This window comes from Arctopsyche grandis, chromosome 6 (genome assembly GCF_051622035.1).
Source record: "Arctopsyche grandis isolate Sample6627 chromosome 6, ASM5162203v2, whole genome shotgun sequence".
Classification (NCBI taxonomy): Eukaryota; Metazoa; Arthropoda; class Insecta; order Trichoptera; family Hydropsychidae; genus Arctopsyche; species Arctopsyche grandis.
The window spans coordinates 3,941,540-3,965,384 of NC_135360.1; the positions used below are offsets into that span (position 1 = coordinate 3,941,540).

General features: G+C 36.1%; 2 protein-coding genes and 1 long non-coding RNA gene across 4 annotated transcripts in view; 2 read left to right on the forward strand and 1 right to left on the reverse strand.

Moving 5' to 3' along the window:
* uex (metal transporter uex) overlaps positions 1-19,964 on the reverse strand; it is a 37,279-nt gene extending 17,315 nt beyond the window's left edge. The window contains exons 1-5 of the mRNA XM_077433487.1: positions 19,756-19,964; positions 18,782-18,937; positions 14,748-15,678; positions 12,065-12,745; positions 2,092-2,263 (exon numbers count right to left, since the gene is read on the reverse strand). Coding sequence (XP_077289613.1) covers positions 2,092-2,263; positions 12,065-12,745; positions 14,748-15,678; positions 18,782-18,937; positions 19,756-19,949 — 2,134 coding nt within the window. The 5' untranslated portion in view covers positions 19,950-19,964. The remainder of the gene's footprint in view (positions 1-2,091; positions 2,264-12,064; positions 12,746-14,747; positions 15,679-18,781; positions 18,938-19,755) is intronic.
* LOC143913366 (uncharacterized) lies at positions 3,553-10,538 on the forward strand. The gene is made up of 2 exons (XR_013260705.1): positions 3,553-5,599; positions 8,762-10,538. It is a non-coding gene; the product is annotated as an uncharacterized LOC143913366 (long non-coding RNA).
* Positions 16,354-23,845, forward strand: part of LOC143913612 (uncharacterized) — a 374,023-nt gene continuing 366,531 nt past the window's right edge. The window contains exon 1 of one of the 2 annotated variants that reach the window (XM_077433506.1): positions 16,354-17,240. In XM_077433506.1, the coding sequence (XP_077289632.1) occupies positions 16,701-17,075 (375 nt within the window). In that variant the 5' untranslated portion in view covers positions 16,354-16,700 and the 3' untranslated portion in view covers positions 17,076-17,240. The remainder of the gene's footprint in view (positions 17,241-23,845) is intronic. The other variant, XM_077433505.1, reaches the window with a different exon arrangement.

The window sequence follows — 23,845 nt, forward strand, 5'->3', positions numbered from 1 at the left end:
CATAGTTCAGTTTTAATTTTAACCAGCAGCTGTTTAACTAGCATATAATGCCTTCAAAGTGGTCACGGGTTCGAGTCCCACTGGTTACTGCTGGCCAGACCTTGGTTTGTGACTCCAGGTCGATCGTTTCCTATCAGAGTTTGCCAATTTATCTGATTTTCATTGAAACGGTTTCTGCGAAATTGGCATTCTCGTCCCTATCTCTCTCGCAAATTTTCAGTTAACCAGCATCTCGGTTATTGTGGATGTTGATCGTATTTGCCTTGTGTAAATGCTTACAATGTAAATTGTACTTCTGTACAATGTCTGGCCATATATTTCGTGTTTAATGTAAAAATTTATAGTAATTATGTGTTTATATACATATGTAACTGATATTTCTTGATCTATATAGTACATTCGTCGCAGTGGGGCGATCTGTAAAACGAGTGTACACGATTGGTTAAATAAAGAATAAAAATAAAATGGAACAAATTTGTGATCTAAAATATATTAAATATCATTCCAACAAGATTTGGGCAAGTGAACAGCGCACGGTTCCAATCAGCTTGACTTGGCTGTGAAAGTGGTTTAACTTCACCACACAGATTCATATTCTTTTCTACTTGATTCGGATAGAAGCCTCTTTGGGTGTACCCCGGAAAGCTTTCTGGTAGTTTCAAATTGATACTCTTATAGATAATTATCGTGCCAAATAAGTTCTCCTGCTCGAGAAACGATGAACAGGGTCTTAATTTAAACATTAGATGGGTTTTGGAAAGATTCAAAACTCGAAGAAGTTTTTTTTTATCTAATTTCCATCCACCCGAGCAACGCCGGCTACTATTGTACATATATGTCACAGTGAAATTATAACATCAGTGAAAATATATTTTCACTGACGTTTCAGTGAAAATATAATCAGTCACATTTTCAGGGTTGGTTTTATTCATTTAAGATTAGGTTGTTAGGGTTGGTTTTATTCATTCATTTAGGTTGCTAGGGTTGGTAGTACGTTGTAAATTCATTATTTGATACATTTTCACTGCTTGAATTGGTGAAAATATATTTATACCAATGAAAATATATTTTCACTTGTAACATATATAAAGATTCGTTTTTTTATAAGGTTTTTGTTAGTTTCACCTAGTGTGTACGCAAGACATTCCTTCCTAAGCTTATCCGATCGCTTTGAAAATTTGGCATTGTTTGAGGTTTGGCCCCCGATAGAGATTTCAATTGTTGATTATATGTATGTTTAACTTTTCGCCCCTACTCGTCTTGAGAGATTTCAACTGTTTAAATGCCTATAACTTTATCTTTTTCACACTTAAACTTATAAAATTTACATTATAGGCTCTCATTATCCCTCATATATATTTTCGAGTCACTAATAAATTTTTATCTAACACTATCCCATATACACTATCCAGTGCCGGCCTTACACCCGATGGCGCCCTCGGGCAATTTTTTCTAAACACCCTTAGAAAGAACTTTCACCTTTGACGCTCTAATCTAAAATTTTGAATGGCTTTTGGCGCTCTAATTTTAAATTTTAAAGCGCCTTTGGCGCATCGTTCGGCGCCCTAACTTATTTGGCGCCCTCGGGCGCCGCCCGACCTAGCCCCCCCCCCCTAAAACCGGCACTGACACTATCCAACGAAGAATTTGTATGCACTCGCATACTTATTTGAAGAAAAAAGTCTGTTTGTGCCCTCACATTGCAACAGTTTTATCACAGTAATAAAATGGTTACACACGCGCTCTTTTGACCTTATTATTTAGCTTTTTTTTACCAAAATCGAATTTACGAGATTTTTGATTTAATGTAACGATATACTAGTCAAGTTACATTTGTCATGAAAAATGTTATGCATGTTAATCGTAGCTCGACTACGTATGGTTCCCTCGGTTCAATTCGAGCGATAGCATTTTATCACGTATATCCCACAATTCTTCCTCAGGGGTAGGTTAATTCCCCAGGGGGTGGTAGATTGGGGAGGCAGTGTATTTGGGACGAGGGGGAGGGTGTGGGAGTATAGGTCGACCGATGTTCTTGACCCACTTGTGCAGTGGGTTACGCAACAAAATTTGAAAAGAATTCGTCATTACCGGACTTCATGATTTCGGAGACGGTCTCAAAGTCGAGCACAGCTTCGTAGTCCAACATGAAGACGTCTTCGATCTTGGTCATCACTTCGGAGACGGTCTTCTTGTGCAGCTCCAGAGCACCGGATATGATGTTCACCTCGTCCTTGTCCAAGTCGTTGATGTCGTTGGTGACCTGCAATGACGAAAACAACAACAAACTGGTCAATGAATGAAATTTTCTTGGCCGCCATTACGTGTACTCCACACACTCTTGGCAACGGTTCATACGAGACAATTGTATTTGAAATGTTTTGACTTCTCGTCGAAGTCTTCCGGCGTGAGACTTTTCTACTTTCGGGTGCAGAAAAGTGGGACCGTGCTAAAAACGAATGACCTTGAGATACTAATCCATTTGAACTAATGTTTTAGAAGATTATGTATTGGAGTTACGAGATTAACAGGCGCAAACAATATGAATCTGTCAAAAATGCCAACTTTGAATAGTTTATGAAGAAAATGAGCATGTATTATTGAGATGGATCGAGTTATTACTAGATTTGGACTACAATCGGGGCAATATTGTTAATTTCTTAACTAAGCTTTTTTGCTCTCTTGCTTTGAATACTGATGGAACAGTCTATTGTTATTTGCAATTGACTCGATGACTAAGTCTAGTTATTATAAGCCAGCTATTAGAGATGTCAGTTTGGAAAACGTCAAAGCCTTAAAATTGACTAGCGGTTTGAAAATGCCTGATAATTGAGAAGAAGTGTCACTCTTGACGATGTTTAAATAATTTCAATACATAAGCGGCAAGTATCTACCTTCTTAGAGTTGAGGAAACTTCAACAACAACAGGGATAATAAGTTACTAAAATCTTAAACATAAGTGATAAAAATCTTCCAACCAGTTGTACAACAAATCGGAAAGAAATGTCACTCGTATACTAATAATGACAAATTGCGATATGACAAACTAATAAGTACTTTAAATATAATAAAATAGTGCAACACATGTTTTTGTAACCACATTTTTTAAGAAATCCTTTGATCTACATATTGCAATTTTTCTGATATCTACATATTATTGGAGTTCGGTTAATTGTCTCAAAATAAGACGATTTACTGGCAACTGCATGTAACCATCATCGCTCCAAGCGAGTGAGATGGAGTGATGGGCTCTCCATTCTCCATCTCGCACATGCATCATCTCATACAACTACATTTTTTCTCAACTCAATTTATAATTTAATCGAATTTATATTTTAAACGAATAAATACTAGTACAACACGTACCGGCAAGTACATGTAACCAGCAGTATGTAAACTATTTTTTGGTATATTTTATATGGATATGTTCATATTTAGCGTGGCGTAGACGTAGCAGCAGTAGCCGACAATATTCATACTATAAAACAGTACATGTCACCGTAACGTGTCAAGCAAAATCGGTTTTCTTTTAATTTTTAAAATTTTTTTTTTCAAAGTAATATTATTAGCTAATTTCGCTAATTTTTCACTTTACCACGTTTATAAGGGTTGGTTTTCAATTTCAATATTTTTTTTATTTTATCAGAAAGTACTAGTTTGAGCGGTTAATTATCTTAAATTACAATATGAAATGTTCTAGGCTCATCGCTCGAAAGCGAGCGCGAGTGAATGAGATGGAGTGATGCGCTCTCCATTCTTCATCTCGCTCTTGCATCATCCCATACAACTACATTTATTAACTCGAATAAATACGTGCAGATAAAAAAAATATAGAGATTGAAGCCAATCCTTGTAAACGTAGCGAAATATTAAATGATAAATGCATGATAGCTCGAGTAAAAAATATATTTGACTTTTAAAATTCGCTAGATAATTAATTATACGTATATTAAACGAAAAATTACAATCAATGGAAAAAAAAACATCCGACTATTGATTCCAATACTTTATTTTGACACAGTAATACTATATTTTGAAGTGCAGATTGCAAAAGCAAAAATATTAGGTAAGCAGCGAGAGCAAACCTCTAATGAATGGGTGTCATTTCGGTGCACAAATAAAATGACTCACATAAATCACGAATGACTTTGAATTGAACGACACGCAATTTGAACACGAGAGCTGTTCAGAATCCGATCTCGCACACATACATAGTTTCGAATCATTACCTCATCGTGCGAAAATCGATCTGTTTGCAAACAAACTCGAGACAATACACACTAAACGTGTTAACGATTGCAACAAATGTTGTGACGTGCAACAGTTATTACAATTTCGTCAACCGATACATATGTACATACGATATATTGTATGCGGGTATACAAACATATGTATGTTCATATAGTATATGCCGAATGGTTCGATTCGCCGATGTCGCAATGCGAACCCGCGCTGGACGCGGGCCAAAGTTTTCTTTAGGTCTCCAGTAGCTATGGACGCGTGTCTCTGGCAACAAAACTGTCCAAATCCCAACTCGCACATCCCAGCCTAAATCGAAAATGGCGTTAGTGTCGCTGAATGTGCGTGAATTCGTCTGCAGCCAGTGGGTCTTAGGGCGAAAACACACAGCGATGAACGGCGCGTCGTGTGCTTGGCTCCCCGCTGTGGGGGGTTCTCCTACATTTCTACAAATATGGGATACACCGTTATCGATCACTGTCAAGCAAGGATACAATTTTACCGAAAACACTCCAAGGGGTGATTTTAGGACGGTGATTTGTGCTGGGCGTGCCGCATTTTTTTCACACGTTTAAAAGTATCTAAAAAAATCATGCGCCACGTTCATCGCTGTGTGTTTTCACCCTTGGCCTTTTTTGGATCGCGTACCCCTTGGCAGCCCGTCGCCATAGTACCACGAAAGGTCACTCTGAATCGACACTATGGCTAATTGTCTACACATACGTATTAATTACTAGTTGTTTTACCCGGCTTCGCTCAGTATTTGTAAACAGCTTAAACATGGCGAATCTAATAGTAAATATTCATTTTGTTTTTTTATTAAATTTATTTGAATCGAAAAAAATATATATTGTATATGTTTAACCATGTCGAATCGTAGTCATAGAAACTTTGATTTATTTTCGATGCTCCCAACAAACCCTACATACATACAAAATCTCTTTTGAAATTATATATTAGACTAGCTGAACCCGGCATGCGTTGCAATGCCACAATAATGCATGCAATTCTCGTTCTCGTTCCAATTTGTCCTAAACAAGCAGCGAACTTGACTTGACTAAAAAAAAACAATAGAAGGCGTTCATAGAAAAATATATACTGTAATATTATTTTGGCTAGAGACATTTGAAATACATATAAGAAAAATGCCCTATTTTGCTTTTTTTTTTTAATTCGTATCTCGCCTTAATTTAAAAATATAAATAATCTTTTTTAATCGTAAAACATGTTAAATAGTTGAAATCAAATAATAAAACCAAAAAAACTTGTGTATAGCTTCATGTAATTAAAAAAAATCGAAAACATCGAACAATTGAAAGTGATGCGATTTCTCTGCATCTTACTGTATATGTATGTATCAGTGGCGTGCGCTGAAATTCTCTCTCTTTTTGTCGTACAGCCTTACTTAATGTGCACGAACGGGATACAAGAGGAACAGCCTGTTCCTCTTGTATCCTGCTTTTCTTTGAGAATTTCAGCGCACGCCACTGGTATGTATATATTTTTATTTTTCTCATCTCTCTGTATTTTTTCGAATATTGTGGCGCATTAAGACTCCTGTAATGCCACAATGATCCAAACTTATACAAAAATTTTATAAATAAATAAATAATATTGGCTACGAATATCGTCGTAGCTAGAAACCCTACGAGAGACAAATTTCTCAATGTTTGTGATAATCTTTTGAAACAGAAAAAAACTTAATCGTTTGGGAGATAAGTTACTCTTGGATAAGATCAGCTGATTTGTCAAAAAATTCTCCGAAACGAAATCGACAAATTTAATTCTTGTTATGTCTCTTTCTCTATTTATAAAGGTGTTTTTTTAGAGGTTTGTTTTTAGAATTGACATTACTTTTTCCAGCGACAGCCAATTCGACAGCTGATTTGTTAATCTGTTTGATTTGCCATTTTATCATGAATAGACTTACGCCAAAACGCTTACAAATTAATTTAGAAAATCGTGGTTCAGTTCGCGAAACTTACCGTACTTTACGGTTGTGACCTCCAAGATGTGTGATTTAACACCTTTGGATTATTTTCTGCAACGATGTGTAAAGTCACTAGTCTACACCGATAAACCAGAGACGATGGACGACTTGGAAGCCTTCGCCGCGTTATTGGCAATATACGGACCCAGCTGCTCAAAAAAGTGGTCGAAAATTGCGCTTTATTCGAACTAACAAACCCCGACACCCATATGCCAGATATCATATTTAAACATTAATGGCACAAAACTTCTAAAATATTTCTATAAAGCCAATACAATGGACATTATCACGATTTGTATGTGTTTTATTTCACTTCATATACCTTTAAAAAACTAGCTACTATATACCTTTCGTAGCTAGAAACCCTACGAGAAACAAATTTTTCGATGTTCCTGTAAATCTTTTGAGACAGGAAAGACCTTATCGATTTGGAGACGAGTCGTTCGTAGCCGAGATCTGTTCGTAGCTGATATGTCAAAAGATTCTTCGAAGCGAAATCGACAGATTTAATTCTTGATGTCTCTCTCTATTTAGAGTACCAATATCTCTAGGTGTATATAGCTATCAATCACATCCAGAAATCCTTTGAGAGAGATAAAAAAAAACGAAACTTAACGATTATCCAACAATTGAACTAAGTTTACCAACAATAAAGCGACGAGCCAAATTTTCAGATTTTATGCGATAAACAGACAATTGGCAAACAAAGTAGACGGCGAATGGCGAAAATTCCAACGATGGTAAACAAGAATAAATAGACTGGCAAAGTGAATCACACTTGAGAATAAAAATCAATCTTCTGGGTTCTGGAAACGCGTCTGCTACGTCACAATGCAGGTGTGACGTAGCGCAGCGATTATACAATTATACGCATCATCTACGTACAAGTTTGGGGATATTAAATACATACATATATGTACACATGTATGTATTTGTAGTAGATTTAATTTGTACGTTCTGAGATTTCAGACAGAACATGCAAACCGCTTCAGGTGAACGCAATCTAAAACGAGTTCGATTTATTATACACAGAAGTCAGAACGAACCGCACTTAAAACATTAAATGCCGTACAAATAAATTAAAATTTAATTTCGCACATTGCCTCTTCCAACAGATCTGGTAAAACAGACACGTTCCTCAACTCAATCGGCAAAAACTATCGAATGGAATTGGAAACGCATTTTCCGTCATCGACTTCGTGTTTGGAATATTAGCATATTATGACTATTCATGCAGTGGCAATATTGAATCTCTTAGATAAATTTGTTTGATTTATTCTAGGGATAATACATAGGTCACTAATTCTGGATTATTTTTTTTTTTTGGAAAATTCAAATAAAGGACATAATATATATATATATATATATATATATATATATATATATATATATATATATATATATATATATATATATATATATATATATATATATATATATATATATATATATATATATATATATTATGTCCTTTATTTGAATTTTCCAAAAAAAAAAAATAATCCAGAATTAGTGACCTATGTATTATCCCTAGAATAAATATATATATATATATATATATATATATATATATATATATATATATATATATATATATATATATATATATATATATATATATATATATATATATATATATATATATATATATATATATATATATATATATATATATATATATATATATATATATATATATATATATATATATATATATATATATATATATATATATATATATATATATATATATATATATATATATATATATATATATATATATATATATATATATATATATATATATATATATATATATATATATATATATATATATATATATATATATATATATATATATATATATATATATATATATATATATATATATATATATATATATATATATATATATATATATATATATATATATATATATATATATATATATATATATATATATATATATATATATATATATATATATATATATATATATATATATATATATATATATATATATATATATATATATATATATATATATATATATATATATATATATATATATATATATATATATATATATATATATATATATATATATATATATATATATATATATATATATATATATATATATATATATATATATATATATATATATATATATATATATATATATATATATATATATATATATATATATATATATATATATATATATATATATATATATATATATATATATATATATATATATATATATATATATATATATATATATATATATATATATATATATATATATATATATATATATATATATATATATATATATATATATATATATATATATATATATATATATATATATATATATATATATATATATATATATATATATATATATATATATATATATATATATATATATATATATATATATATATATATATATATATATATATATATATATATATATATATATATATATATATATAATGTATGTAAATATCATATACAAATAAGTGGCGTGCCGTCATTGGACTAGAGCGAATAGACTTTTCCCCATAAAATCTCTTACATAAAATAACAATTCAGTTACAATAAATTCAAATCGTTGTCCATATTAATATTGTTCACTCGGATCAGCGGAACTCAGAAACCGGAATCGGCCCTACATGAAGTAGCGGTAGAGGATTGTCATCGAGGTATGGTCCGCCGCGTCGTTCACTCGCACGGTCTCGCCGTCTCAATTCGGTTGCTTTCGCGGTACTGGCGAATTGTTATGTCTAAACGTTTCGTCAAAGACAAAATATTTTCTCCAGAAATATTCTGATTTTAGTCTATCAAACAGCTTTATGAACTATTTTGTTAAAATAATACATATTTACACATAGCTTCTTAAATAAAAAAAAATGGCAAGGGACTCGATTCACGAAACGATTCCCTCATAACAAATCAGAGCGGAGCGCGCGGAAACAAATAACAACGCCTTAGCATAATGTTGCATTCTCTATTGATGTTCGACAAATCATTCAGAAGACAAACAATATATAATTAAGAAAGGTAGGCTACTTTTGTTGGCACAAAATTGAACAATTATGCTCATCACCAAAAACCGGAGTTGAATCCATGCTTTTCGCACAAAAAAATAGTTCACTACTGTCAAGTTCACGCTTTTTTGCTGTCTTGCTTTGAACACTAATGACGCGGTTTATTGTTATTTGGAAAACATCCACGCAAAGTCGATCTCAGCTCTTCAATTCAAGACAAATTATTATAATTAAAAAATTAAAAATAGTCACGGCATGCCTATGTACAAACATACAGAGATAATGAAATGCAATGACACATGTACATAATATAGTGAGAAAAAGTTCTCAAGCAAATAAAAACACCACATCAAGGTGTTACATCGATTCATTAAATAACTTCATAGCCTGTTCAGACTAGGACAAAGGGCGCACAGACGAACAGGAACACGTACGAACGAACACAGACACACAAGGCGCGCACGAACGAACACTCGATGGGGCGCCATGCACGTATAATCTGGATGCATCTTAACACATTGCATGCGGGAAACGGAGATTACAGTCCTTAGCGTTTTATTGCTTGACATCGGGAGACTGTGATCTCCGTTCGTATCCATGCTCTACGACTGTGATTTCCGTAGACAGGGGTAACTAACATTTTCATATGTACAGCAAAATTTTTAGATAAAAAAATCTAAAAATATTTTCATCGTTTTTATGCTATAAATGGTTGCAAAATTTTAAATATATTATTTTTTGGACTGGGGTCATCAGCCTTTTTTATACAACAAAATATTCAAAGTGAGAAAAAAATCTAAAATACTACCATCATCTTTGTGCTATAAATTATTGCTAAATTTCAAATATACAAATTTTTTGGAAGTGTTAATAACAACACAAATACATAACACGCCTCACAAATCAAATCGGGCGTGTGTGAGCCAACGCACAGTAAAGGTGAAACTTCCTAGTTGAAAATTAAACGCGGGCAAAACCCAACCGTAAATGAATGAAACCAGACGATGCGGGGATTAGCTATGGTTTAAAAAGAAAGCTGAAATTGGGTTAGGTTCGACAATATATTTAACGAAACAGAGACATCTCCATGTGTTATTAAAAAACACGCACTTTTCGTTACCGCTTTTGTAACAAATCGCGCTCATAATCTTCAAAAATATATAAGCAATATTTATCTATGTACATATAATATAAGTTATACGTTAAGGCCAAAGATTAAAAATGCGCAAGCCGTTCCCTGAAAAGGTCACGTTAAAGGTCCGAGTTGAAATGGAAAGTTTACCTCGAAGTTAATAAAACAATCGATAATTTTGCCCGAATTTGCAGTTTGGCGCTCCATTGACCCGGCCAGTGGTCGTCAACTCGAATGGCTCTCGCACTCTTGGTATTAGAGAGAGACAACACACAACAAATACACACCAAAAATGTAGGTGAGCACAAAAGCGACACAAAGACGCACCGAAATGTGAGGACAAGTCGAGAAGCAGCTGCGGCTTTGAGACTTTGCGGTCCAAAAGCGTCTCTGAGAACCTATCGGAAAACAATACAACTGTTATAGCTAACTTCAAATCCCGAAACATTTTTTATTATGTTTGTAGTTTTTTCTTCGCCGAACGCCCAAAGACCGAGCACGATTAAGGGCGGTTTCAGACTAGCGTTTTATACGCGCGTATAATCTCGTTTTTTGAAGTGCTTGTAGACGCGTATAGGCGCTACTCGTACGAGCGTAGACGCGCTTATAAGCTCGTATTATCCATGTTGATACTAAATCACCACTACCTGTTGGAGGGAACACGCTGGACGCGAGTCCGGTTTTTTGAAGCGCGAAATGTAGCGCGTATGCCGAAACGACGATATACGCGCAGAAAAATACGCTAGTCTGAAACCGCCCTAAGAGCGAAAACACACAAGGATGAACGGCACATCGTGTGCATGGCTCCCCGCTGTGGGTGGTCTCCTACATTTCTTCAAATATGGGATACACCATTATCGATCACTGTCGAGCAAGGATAAATACAAGGATACAATTTTACATGAATACATGAATATTTGAAAGGCACAGCCCATTTTTTTCGCATGTTTAAAAGTATCTAACAAAAACCACGTGCCACGTGCACCGCTGTTTGTTTTCGCCCTTAGTGCAAGCGCGCAACGATCATGGAACCAGTTGGACAATTGAGAAAAGCAATTTATCGCTCGTAGACTTTATTTTAAAGATTCAAAATATTTACAGTTACGGAAAATACGTCAGGCTCCGGACTGTGACAACCATTTATTGATCGATTGTGAATATTCTATTTACCACAGCAAGCTATTTTTTACAAAATTGCATTTGATACACTTCCTTTTGCCAAAAGGAAATTAAATCTCTGTGATTTATCTTAAAACAACATAATAAAATCGATCGATAAATAGCTCCGCCTGCGGGTGCATTTTTGACCGGAAACAAGTTTTTATTTCGGAAGAAAGATTTTTTTATTAGAACTCGTGATTCTTGCCTTTTATCGAAATCATCAGACTTGCCAATCGAGGATGCAAAACAATTAGTAATACTTTTGTAATTTTATCTCCATAAATTTTACATACGTGTTAACAGTAAAATTTTTAAAAAATTTTGTTCCTCAATGGCAAATCTGACGAGCATTAATGTCCATGTAAAAAAAATTCCGCCAGATGCAAGTGAAATCGGTGATGTTTTGAATCACAAGCCATCAAAATACGTAATGACAGTTCTTGGAAAACAGAATTTGACGAAACAAAATAAGCTGCCACTCACCTTGACGAGCTCTTTGAGTCTTTCCCTGTTGTATACATTTCCAATTTCTTCACCCAATAACACGTCCAGAAGTTTGCTGACGGGATATGAGAGGGGGAATGTGATACCCATGACAGCTTTGGTGATGTGGATCGTCTTGGCTCCCACGGCCAAGCCGTGCCTCGAACAGATGGCTTGAGGAGTTATCTCGCCCAAGAGTACGATGGCAATGGTCGAGAATATGACGGCAAAAACTCCAGAGGTCAAATCATCCAGGAGGATGGTGAAGGTGGAGTTGACTGCCACGTTCCCAAGCAGGATGGAACACAGGAGATAGTTGCCGTGGTCTCGCACTGGTTGTATCACTCTAGCGTACTCCTTCTCTTTGTCGGTGCCGGTGTTGCACAGGATCTTCAGCTCGGTCCTGTCCAGGGACATGAGACCGAGATTCAGACCGGAGAACAAGGCCGAAAAAAACAGACAGACGATGACGATGATCAAGGAAGCCCATAGTGGTAGCAGTTTGTCATAGGTCTGAATTTGAAGCCAAGGCTCTATGCCTTGAAGAAGAAAAGACGTATCGTCCTGGGAGATGTTCTTGTGGGAATTCTTGGCGCAAACGTAGAAAGTTGAACCGGATGTACCAGAAGGAAGGACGATCTTGACTCGAGCGCTCTTTTCGCTCACTGATCCCTTTTCGATCTGTGAAAAAATCAACGAATTGTAAAAATTAAATTTTCAGACAATGTGAGCTACGTGCAGTTTTTACATTTTATGAGGTACGTTTTGAACCGTTTGAATGTGCCAAATTCGTTTTTAAGAGGGCTGGACCCAAGCGCCTTGTCAATACAAACGAATTAGACTTCTCCCTTCCTCAATTATGGCACTAGAGAAATTATTTTTTAATATGCTATGGATATTCACTATAGGTATGGTTCTATTTTTTTTTTTTTGATTAACCAAAAAATCAAATTAATCAAAATTCAAAAAATCAATTAATCAAAAAAATAGAACCATGCCTAGGGTGGATATCCATAACATATTAAAAAATAAGTTCTCTAGTGCCATAATTGAGGAAGGGAGAAGTCTAATACGTTAGTATGGACAAGGCGCTTGGGTCCAGCCCTCTTAACGATTGATGATAATTTGGCAACTTTTACTTAGGACAGACTGCCACCGTTTTTTCATGATTCTAGCACATTTCATCGCGGACACTTCGTCGCTGGGTTACATTACATTACAGAAAACTTGATCGCGGTGCCATTTCATCGCGCGCTGGAATCTCTGACCGTTATTCAAATATTTGAAGCAATGTTGTTCTTAATCATAGTTACTCTTTTTTAGCAAAAATAATTGAAAACTGTCAAACTGTATTTTATCAACAAAACAAAACAAATTGGAATATTTTCTTTGAAAAATTTTATTGCCGAATAATATATTTACATAAAATCTGTCAGTGAGTTTTCCCCGCGATGAAATTGGGTTCGGTGATTACATTCCAAATGTGAATCGCTACCAGGAAAACCGCTGCTACAAAAATCGCTCACGCGGATCTCCCAAAAAAAAAGAAAAAAAAAAAAAAGCATTTCCTGAGCAATATTTGGGCAGTTTTCTGTGCGGCAATTTTCCTGTGCGACGAATTTTCGTGCGACAGGAAACTGGCGCGAGCGATTTTCGTAGCGGCGGTTATCCGGGTAGATTCACATTTGTGATGTAAACCGTTTACCATGAAATTGTCGCGCGATAACACGATTCATATTTGTTATAAAATATTTTACTGGGAAATTTACATGATAAACTTCGATTTTATTGATCATTTTTATCAAGATAATGCAGTTCAAACGATACCACATTCAACGTCAGAGCAATCCAAATCGCATTTATAGTACTACTAGCTGTATTACCCGACTTCGCTCGGTATTTTTAATATAAACCGCTTTAACATGACTAATCTAATAGTAAACATTTTATTAAATTTATTTGAATAGTTTTATTTTATTAAATTGACTGTCACGAACAAACAAACATACATATATAGTACATATGTAAGTCTCTTATAAAAATACCAGAATCCGGCGCCTGCGCCCCCCTAGGGCTCTGCCCCCGGCGTCTGCGCCCCTTAGGGATCGGAGCCCTAGGGCTTTCCCTTCGGTGCCTTTGCCCCCAGGGGCTTCGAATCCTTTGAATCGAAAAAAATCGAATTATTTGTTCGATGACGGATTTACGACTCACCCAACGAACGAGGGTTACATACATACAAAGTCTCTTTCCAAATTATATATTAGATTGGTACCTTTGCAGTACCACTGCAAGGATTCACAGCAGAGATATAAATAAGTCATTTTCCGCTGCACTCAAATTTAATTGCTTGCGATTTTAGTTAATTTTAACTCATTCCAAACTTTGAATATCAAAAAATTTCAAGGTCATCAAAAAAAAGTGTCGATCCAACATATACTTACATGAAATCATGCAAAACCCACTTAACAAATCCAAATGCGGATAATGAAATAAAAACCTTATCAAAAAGTGATAACAAATCAAACACTGATTGACAAAACTTTACGAGTTTTCAATTAGCAATATAATAAACGAGAGATAAGCCGCTGTTATTAAAATAAGATTTGGAAAACATGCGTAATCAATTAAGCTGGCGATCAAATGTACACGTGTAATGGAAATTATTGTCACGACAAAGACTTGCCTGGAAAACTCTTGTGGCGGGGAACTCGCAGTGATAGGAACCAGGCGCCATGACCTGCTGCGTGAAGGTGATGAGCGTGTCTTCGGTGATGTTAGACCCGAAGATCCTGATAATGGTGGTTGTGCCTGCAAGCAGCTCCGGAACACCCTCATTCGTAGTCGTGATCTCCTTATTCGTCACCTCCACCCGCAACGACTCGATCTTGGGAACGGTCAAAATTGGAGCTTTGATCGACTGTATCATAGGCTCAGCCCTATCCTCGGTCTCCGGGATCAAACTTCCCGAATCCCTCTTAGACCGCTTGACTTCATCCATAGTTTCAATTTCACCATCACTCTCGCCGTATACAACGTCGACATCGTCGTATTGAAACTCTCCTTTAGGCTCATTTTTACCGTTGACGAATATGTTCCGTTCGACGTCAACGTCTTCCACGGTCAGGACCGCCCCTCCAGTCGGATAATTCACGTCTATATCGTGGGACAAATCAATCCAATGACCGTGCGATGATTTTCTGAAGCCTTTCCATGTGTTTTCGTCGCTTTTTCGTTTTGATTTGTCCGATATTGGTACAAAATTCAACCCATTCTCATCGCTATCTACAACACTATTGCTAATCTCATACTTGTAAAAATCATCATCTTTCTCTGCTTTGCTTACTAATCTATTCTGTCTAAGAGTGTCGACATCAGCGTCTGCATAGTTTACGTCGATGTCGTGAGATAAGTCTATCCACTTTTCCCGAGGTAGAAGGCCGTCCTTCGTCGTAGTGTGTACTTCGTGGCCGAGCACAGCTTGCAGCTTGCTCTTCAGCGTTTGCAAAGTATCATCGGACAAGCCGATGGATTCGGCATCGTCGTTGCTTATCCGGTCGCCGCGCTGCACGTCCACATCGCCATCGGCCTCCCGGCGGTGATCCGTCGTCGCAGCTCTTGAACGGAAACACTTAATTAGGAAAAAAACAAAAAAAAGCATGAATGCACTGTGATATATATATATTTTATATATACTATGCGCATCGTGGTGAACACATCTGGATGAAACGTGATTTTTGCATTACTACAATGTATCTAAAAAGAAAAGAAATCTTCACATTCTAATAATTATGTATTATATGTACATAACGGTGTCAGAAAATGGATAAAATTTCGATCAAAAAAAAAATGAACCACGAAGAGAAAGCTCACAAAAACAAATTAACAAACAGGAATCCCATAAAGACTGTTTGGAATAGAATTGAAGCTACATAGTTGAAACGACCGACTAAAGTTTTAAGAAAAGTGGATTCCAACTCCAAATTTTATCGAGGTCTTATTCAACACCTGACTTTCAACAACAGTGACGGCATTTTCATTGAAGTATATAAATAAACAAATTCAAACTGCATATGTAAGTTTGCAAACTCATCGTGGGTAATCAAAAATGTTTATTAATAATAGTAGCACATCGTTATATTTGTTGCTGCTATCAAAAAATTACTCTTATAGATTCGATCTTGTTTACAGAACTGTGTGAAATGAATGTGTGGCGGCTCGCTTATACGACATGGTCGAGTTTGGTTGCCTTCCTGCGAGTGGGGACCAACCCGGCTGGGTTCGGAGAGCTGCTACCCACTCTGTCTTCAGCTGTCATATAATAAACACGTGCATTAACATGCCAGTCGTCTCATTCGTTCATCCCCTATACTGGTGACCCCCGACATCGAGCCACGCAGCCTCGATCAATTTCAACATGCCGCTCATCCCTGCCTCGCCGAGCCAGGCGGGGAAGCTACCCGCCGCGCCCCCATCGCCATCAACACGCGTCGCGGCCCGCGGGTGACAATAAACGAGCAGACACGGCTACCTACCTATCTACCTATCGACTGGAGTCCAGCCACAACGTCGACGACAGGTGTTTTTAAAAAATGGGGGAGCGAATGAGACGACGATCTTGACAGCTGGATGTGGAGTCATGCGCGATCCACTACACATAGAACGGTCATCCAGCACCACAAGACATACACCACCTCAGCACCATCATCATCATCATCATCATCAAGGCCCCGTCCGTCCCCACGAGCGTCGTCACGCCGAGACGGGCGGTAGCGCTACAACACCTCCACGAGCCACAACGACTCACAGTCCAGCTCGGAGTATCATCAACCACATCGATGCCCCTGCCGCCCCCGCCGCCCCACCAACCGACATCAGCCTCGGAAGAGCGGCGCCGCCGCAGCATCGCATTGATCGGCGCGACCATCGGACCACCCACCGTCCTGCTCGCGACGTCACCGCCCTCGAATCTACCGACCATTCAGGGCGGTACACCTATGTACACAGCGGATGACCCACGTCAACAATTTTTTTTCTCCCCACGTAATAATTTTTTCTCTTTGTGTAACAATAATTTTTTTCTTTTGTAAAATTTGTTTCTTTGTAATTTTGGTATCGCTGATGCTGGGGGGGGAGTGATGTGGCGGCTCGCTTATACGACATGGTCGAGTTTGGTTGCCTTCCTGCGAGTGGGGACCAACCCGGCTGGGTTCGGAGAGCTGCTACCCACTCTGTCTTCAGCTGTCATATAATAAACACGTGCATTAACATGCCAGTCGTCTCATTCGTTCATCCTCCATAAATGTAATAATATTTTTCCTCGATTAACCCTTTGAATGCTGATCAATGCCGATCGGCGTTTTGCCAACAAGTCCATGAGCCTGAAATACGCCGATATGCGTTGTTTTTTGAGTGTGTAAAAAATAAACAAGAAAACTACCAGCTAGCACTGAAAACAAAATGCATTAAACATGGGTCATGTAATCCGTGTCAATGTTTACAAGACTGGTTTACACTGGAATTTCTGAATTTATAACTACAGCAGAATTTCTCGATGGAAATCCCTAAATGCCGAGTATTTTAGATTGTGGCTTGGCATTTAGATTGTGAGCATTACATTTTAACAACAACGAAGAAGATGGAACTAGTTTTGGAAAAATGCATTCAGTAAACTTCTGTTGTTTATTTTATATTGTTGCAAGATATATTAGAGAGTCTAAACACACCTTTACAAAACTCAAAATCCTCGGCGGTAGTTATCTAGGGTAGTGATCTATGGTTTGTTTGGATTAGCTACAATTTTTAAACCTGCTTTCTATTGGATTTCTAAATAATTCTAGTTGGAAATGTTGGCGAAATTTTCAGCTTGACAGACTTTCAACAGAAAAGATGTCAGCACTCAAAGGGTTAAGGATAAAAAAAAACACACACGCACACATTTGATTGTCAGTATAAATTTTGGTTAAGCATGAATGCATAATGTTTAATCACCGTATTACTTCATCAATAGACAGTTAACAACCCACGAAGAATCAATGTCTGTTACAACAATGGGCACATTGAAAACAAATTTGCTTGTGCGTCACATTGTTTCCAAAGGATTTCAACAACTTCATATAAAATCAAATTTTTTCTTTGCCATAATAGGCCAAAATTAAAATTGCACTATCGATTAGTAGTGGATGAGAGTATCATCTTGGGCACACAAGGTCCCCACTCTTTAAAGCAAATTGAGGCATTGAATATTACTGGGAAAATTAGTGCATAGATCTCAACGATACAAGTCATTAAAAACCGAAGCTTTTTTAGCTCCCACCCTTTATTCAAAACATCAAAGATGATTAAAATCATATCAAACACATCGCACACACTAAAGCAAAACTAAAGAAAAAAAGCTAAAACAAAGATAAAGCTCAAGTGCTCAATATAATTTTACAACTCATATATGAACAGATACAAGATAGCAGCGATAAATAAGAATCATCGACTACATATTATGTATATATATATTTACAGGATGAAAATGACAAGCCAAAAGTCTACTCATTGTACGAGTTAATTAACAATCAATTATACAGTGTGGAAACTTTTGACCGCTCGAATGAAATCGCAATTTAGAAAGGGGGCTATGCCAAAAATTGATAACTCGGGTTAATTCACAGCTGTAAAACATTTACATAAGAAAACCGAGTCTCAAAGTTATTGAAAATGATGGCTCACATGGCTTTGGTCAGCGGGAAGTCATCTTTGGTGTAAAAGTTCTCTCGGTAGCTCCATTTGTCATCGCTGAGCATGCATAGTGATAAGCGTCCATTCACGGCGACGGGAACTGATAAGAACATCAGTAATCCAGGAAGGATCTCTATCCGACGATGACTGTGAAAGAAAGATTTTAAATATGATATACAGTCGGTACAATCGACTTACTCTGCGAAAGCACTATGAAGCTTCACTCTATTGATAAATGTATTGATGAAATTTCAATAATGTCTGTAATGTTATTTTAATTGTATTATGACTTGTTTATTTTGTATTTTAGGCATTATATGCAGTGGTGTCGTCCGATTTCCGTAACAATGGGTTTTTAAGAAAAATATTACGTAGTGATACAAATTGTTTTTTAAATCGCCAGTTTCTTTACAATAATCAAATGATTTAAAAAGTTGATTCTGACAGTCCCAGTGCAAGTGTACTAAGGTTGCAAAATTACATTACAAATCTAAAAATCTCTAATGATTATCGATGAGGTTCTTAATATATGTATTTTCATCGGTGTTCAAGGGTTTATAGAAACGGTTATAATACAATACATTTCGGGGGTGATAAATGAATACATGGCCATTCGAAATTTAGATTTGAACAAAGGGTAAACCCTCGAATTATGGCACTGATATTCTAGGTGATAAAAATATATGTACATATGAGTATCTAGTGCCTCAGTGTGTGAGGTGTGTGGGTATTGTTGCATGGATGACACAACAACAAAGAAATAATTGCACCATAATTAAAAGTGTTTTAAAGAAATACGTAAATCGAGTATGATAGTGTTCGCAAACGAAGGTTTGCATGCAGTATTCGTCGTCTCGCTCGTTACGAATGAGAGGCAATGAGAGTGAGAGTGAGAGTGAGAGTGAGAGTGAGAGCGAGAGGTGTAAGACGTGTGGGGTGTGGGGTGTGGGGTGTGGGGAGATTACCGGGGTGAGGGCTCGGCGGAGGGGGGGCAGGGCTCGTGCGGGGGCTGCAGAAAGGCGAGGGGGAGGGGTGGGGCCCCGCGAGCCAGCTGAGGCCAGTTCTGGTCGGAAGCGGAAACGGAAACGGCAGCGGAAGCTATCGAAAGGAAAACCGCCGCCGACGAGAGCAGCAGCAAAACGCGAAACGCTGCAACCATGGCTGGGGCCACGGCGCGACTGTCAAACGCCGCATGCGCCCGCTCCCCCCACCCCCACTCTCCACTCGCCCGGGGTGCAGGTAAATTGGTCGAATGCAATACACCTAAATCAATTCCACTAATGACGCTTTTACCGAAAATCTATTGAACGAATGGTAAATTCGTCTAATATCTTTATACCGAATGACACATTCACCTAATTTCGAGTTTCAAACCAGCAGTAGCCGAGTTTCAAACCAATAGTAGTAAATTTTATTATTTAGTAATTTTTCGACGCGATATCAACAGATGGCGTAGTAACATAGACAGATAAATGTTATAACATTTCTTTGCAAATAGCCCTTAAACTCTATATACACCATATTGCGCCCGACAGAAGATTTAAAAAGGATTTCCCACCTAATGGCGAGTGAACTAAATTAAGGACATTGAAAAAATTAATTGCTTTTGTAGCTTTGTATTACCTTTTGCTATATATACTATACTATATTATATAGCAAACATTGTACATATTTACAATAAAATTTATGATAAAACAAAGTAATAAAAAGGAATCAAAAAAGATATACAGATTTTTTTTATTGTACATATATTAAAATTGGCTTTCCAATCATCAATATAAAAAGAAGGTGAGAAGAAAACGCATGTATAATAGACAGACTAGTACAATTTCCACGATTGATACAATATCCATAATAAATAATAAATAATTTTAAATATACGTAATAAATATAAATTATGATGAATACATAACAAATATAAATCAGTTAGTAATTTATACTACATATGTATTGCAGATTGCAAAAGACAATGAAATATAAACAATAATAACAAGACAAGAAACAAGCAATACAATAAATAATAAATAATTTATTAATCAAGTTACAGAAATAAACCAATTTATAATAAACATTTTCATGTAATAAAAACTCATGAGTGGTATTACAGATGGTCAACTTATTACAGACAACACAGAACACATATATTTTTTTCAATATATGAATAATCAACATGTAAAACAACTAACGTTAAAGAAAATTGACTATTGTATCAAGTCATGTAATAAAAATACTCCTGTGTGAAGCTATAGAAGTTTTTTACAAAAAATTTGGTACGTACATATATAAACGAAAAAACGTTTGCTAATTTCAATGACGATCTCTTCTCCACCGATCATGGTATTTGCTTGTTCTATTAGCGACACCACATAGAACCTAAGTAAATAATGATTTCAATCAATAACTGTAGCTTGTGACATGTATAATTGTTTTGCACAAAATTTAATGCTTATCAGCTCATTCACACAGCGATAAATAAAATTTAACATTGGAAAGAGTTTAAAAATTTGAAGCCACATATTTTTTCGAATTTCTTTTTTAGTTCAGAATTTAATATCACATTTATAATTGGGTTTCAAGCGTGCAGCTAGGATTCTAAACGTACATTAAATCCAAATTTCAGTTCTAAATATACTAGAACGAAAAATTTTAAAATAACATGGTATAAGTAATATTTATCAATAAATTATGGAATTCAGCATTTTTAATCTTGACATATTCTCTAAAGCAGATTGCCTCCCTGCGACGATAACTGTGAACGAAACAGCTCCCATATCAAATTTTGCTAACAAAAATGTGATACTGTTCCATTAGTTGTCGCATAAATCTACTAACAACAAATTTATTTGTTGTTAGCATATTCTTGGCTCGATGAGTAGGGCAAACGGGTCCTCAGTAGTTTCCACAGTTATTCCATCCCTTTCCTCTTCAGAAATAGTTTTCCAATGTCTAAAAAAAAATCATTACCTTATTTGATCCCATGTTATCAAAACTTAATAAATAAAATAAGTAGGGTGAAATTGATTATATTGAGTAATGAAATGTTTCGTGCTTTTCTAGGATAATGTGATTACAATTGCGAAATATAACTTCGCTTAAATCATATGTGTACTTCATATTAATGGTTGTGGTTGGTGAGAACAACTGCAGGAAAGTTTTGCTAGTGTTTAATTATTACATTAAATAAAATAGTGAATTTGGAATTTTTCTGAAGTACAATATTCTAAATGAATTATTACTGGTATGAATTGTTTTATATTTTATTCCGCATGTGTTCCAATTTAAATAAAATAAAAATTGTAAAATAGAAAATGATCAGTAGCGGTAGCTATTAAAATATATATAAGATGTATTGTGAGCATATTTTAGTAATAATAAAAAGCATTTAAAAATCAAAATCAAAATAAAATATATAAATATATTTATTTTCCATTTAATCGACGAACAGTCGCAAATAAAATACCTAGAAAGCATTGAAAGCGGCATTATTTATATTTGCCGAAAATCGCTTCACAGAAAATTCGATTTCTTTCGATTTGATTCGAGAAAGTCACGAAAAATTCGATTTCCATACAACTGTATTATGAAATTAACAAGTCTGAAAACTGTTTTACTGACATTGTCTTATTGGTCTGTAAATACTTCGGGATATTTTTTTTAAGTATTGAACACTGATTAAAAATATTTAGAAAGTTTCACTCAATAATTTTATTGAGTGAAACTTTCACTGTATTGTATTGCAGATTTTCGAGAACTATTAAAGTGCATTTTTTTAGTATTAACATTAAATATTGTTCAGACTATGTCTGATGATCGGCTTTTGTGGCCTTACGACCCACGATTTGGCCGATATATTTTTGTGCTGGCCACCCTCAAACAGCGGTGTGCCCACAAACTGACAGTTGTCGATAACGGGTTGGCGCGTAAACACTGCTGTGTTTACGGGGCCCTTAGCTCCTCGCCACCGAAATCAACAGCTAGAGGCTGGTGAGGGTTGTGACGATACTTGGAGACCAGCTCCAGTATCCGTCCGGTGTGCACCAGAGGAAGCCTGGTCTGTCTTCGTCCAGAAGGCAGACAACTGAGCTACGCGTGGCTAACCTCAAAAAGCACGCGTGGTTTCTTTGTTTATTCCCCCCCTTTTTCCCCTGCTTGATATCTGTATAACTTATACAAAATACAGTCGCAATACATAAACAGATTTACCCCCTGTTTTCATTGGTTTACAATTTCCCGCCTTTTTCCACATCACGCATCCCGCGCACACTATGAAAGAGAAAGGGACAGAGCAGAGCAGCCATCAACAGCAGAGACCAGACCACGGACGACGAAGGAAGGCACCGTGAGGAAACCAGCCCTGCCCACGCTTACCACGAGATATCTCACAAACCGACTTCAGGTGTCTCTCGAGTTGAGGACCCCGGGCGTCTGTACAAATTTGTACGAATGTTTTTAAAAGGTTCTCGCAGTCTTTGTACTATATATTTAATTTGAATATAATAATAATAGTTTTGATTTTGATATTTAATTTCAATTTTTAAATTTAATTTTTATTTCGATATTTTGAACGCTACTGGTTTTATCCTGCTAGTTAAAACGTTGGCCCAAAATCGTCGTTGGTTTGGTCCGTACGCAGCATTAGATACCGTCCATATTAAAGATGATGACGATGGCATAATCATCGCTCTTGTAGAAACATGCAGAATGAATCTCTGGCAACGTCCCATTGGCTCCGAGGCTGAGAAACGAAAACGACCATCTTTTTGTACATATAATTACTATTGTAACAAGCGAACATAAATAAAGGATCCTCTTACTAACACAATCAGTGTTTTCATAGACCTCCCTCCTCATAGTACATTTATCGCGGTGAATTAAGATTAAACTTTGATATGACAATCGAACTGTCAAAGTGAAATGAACACAAAAGCGATTGCCAACCTTCTCGGATGCGGATGCGAGCGTCAGATGAGCTGACAGATGCCCGCGAACTCCTCGCGAAGACCACAAACAACGGCCACGAGGGTCTTTGGCTCGAACATATGTCTAGTCGATAAT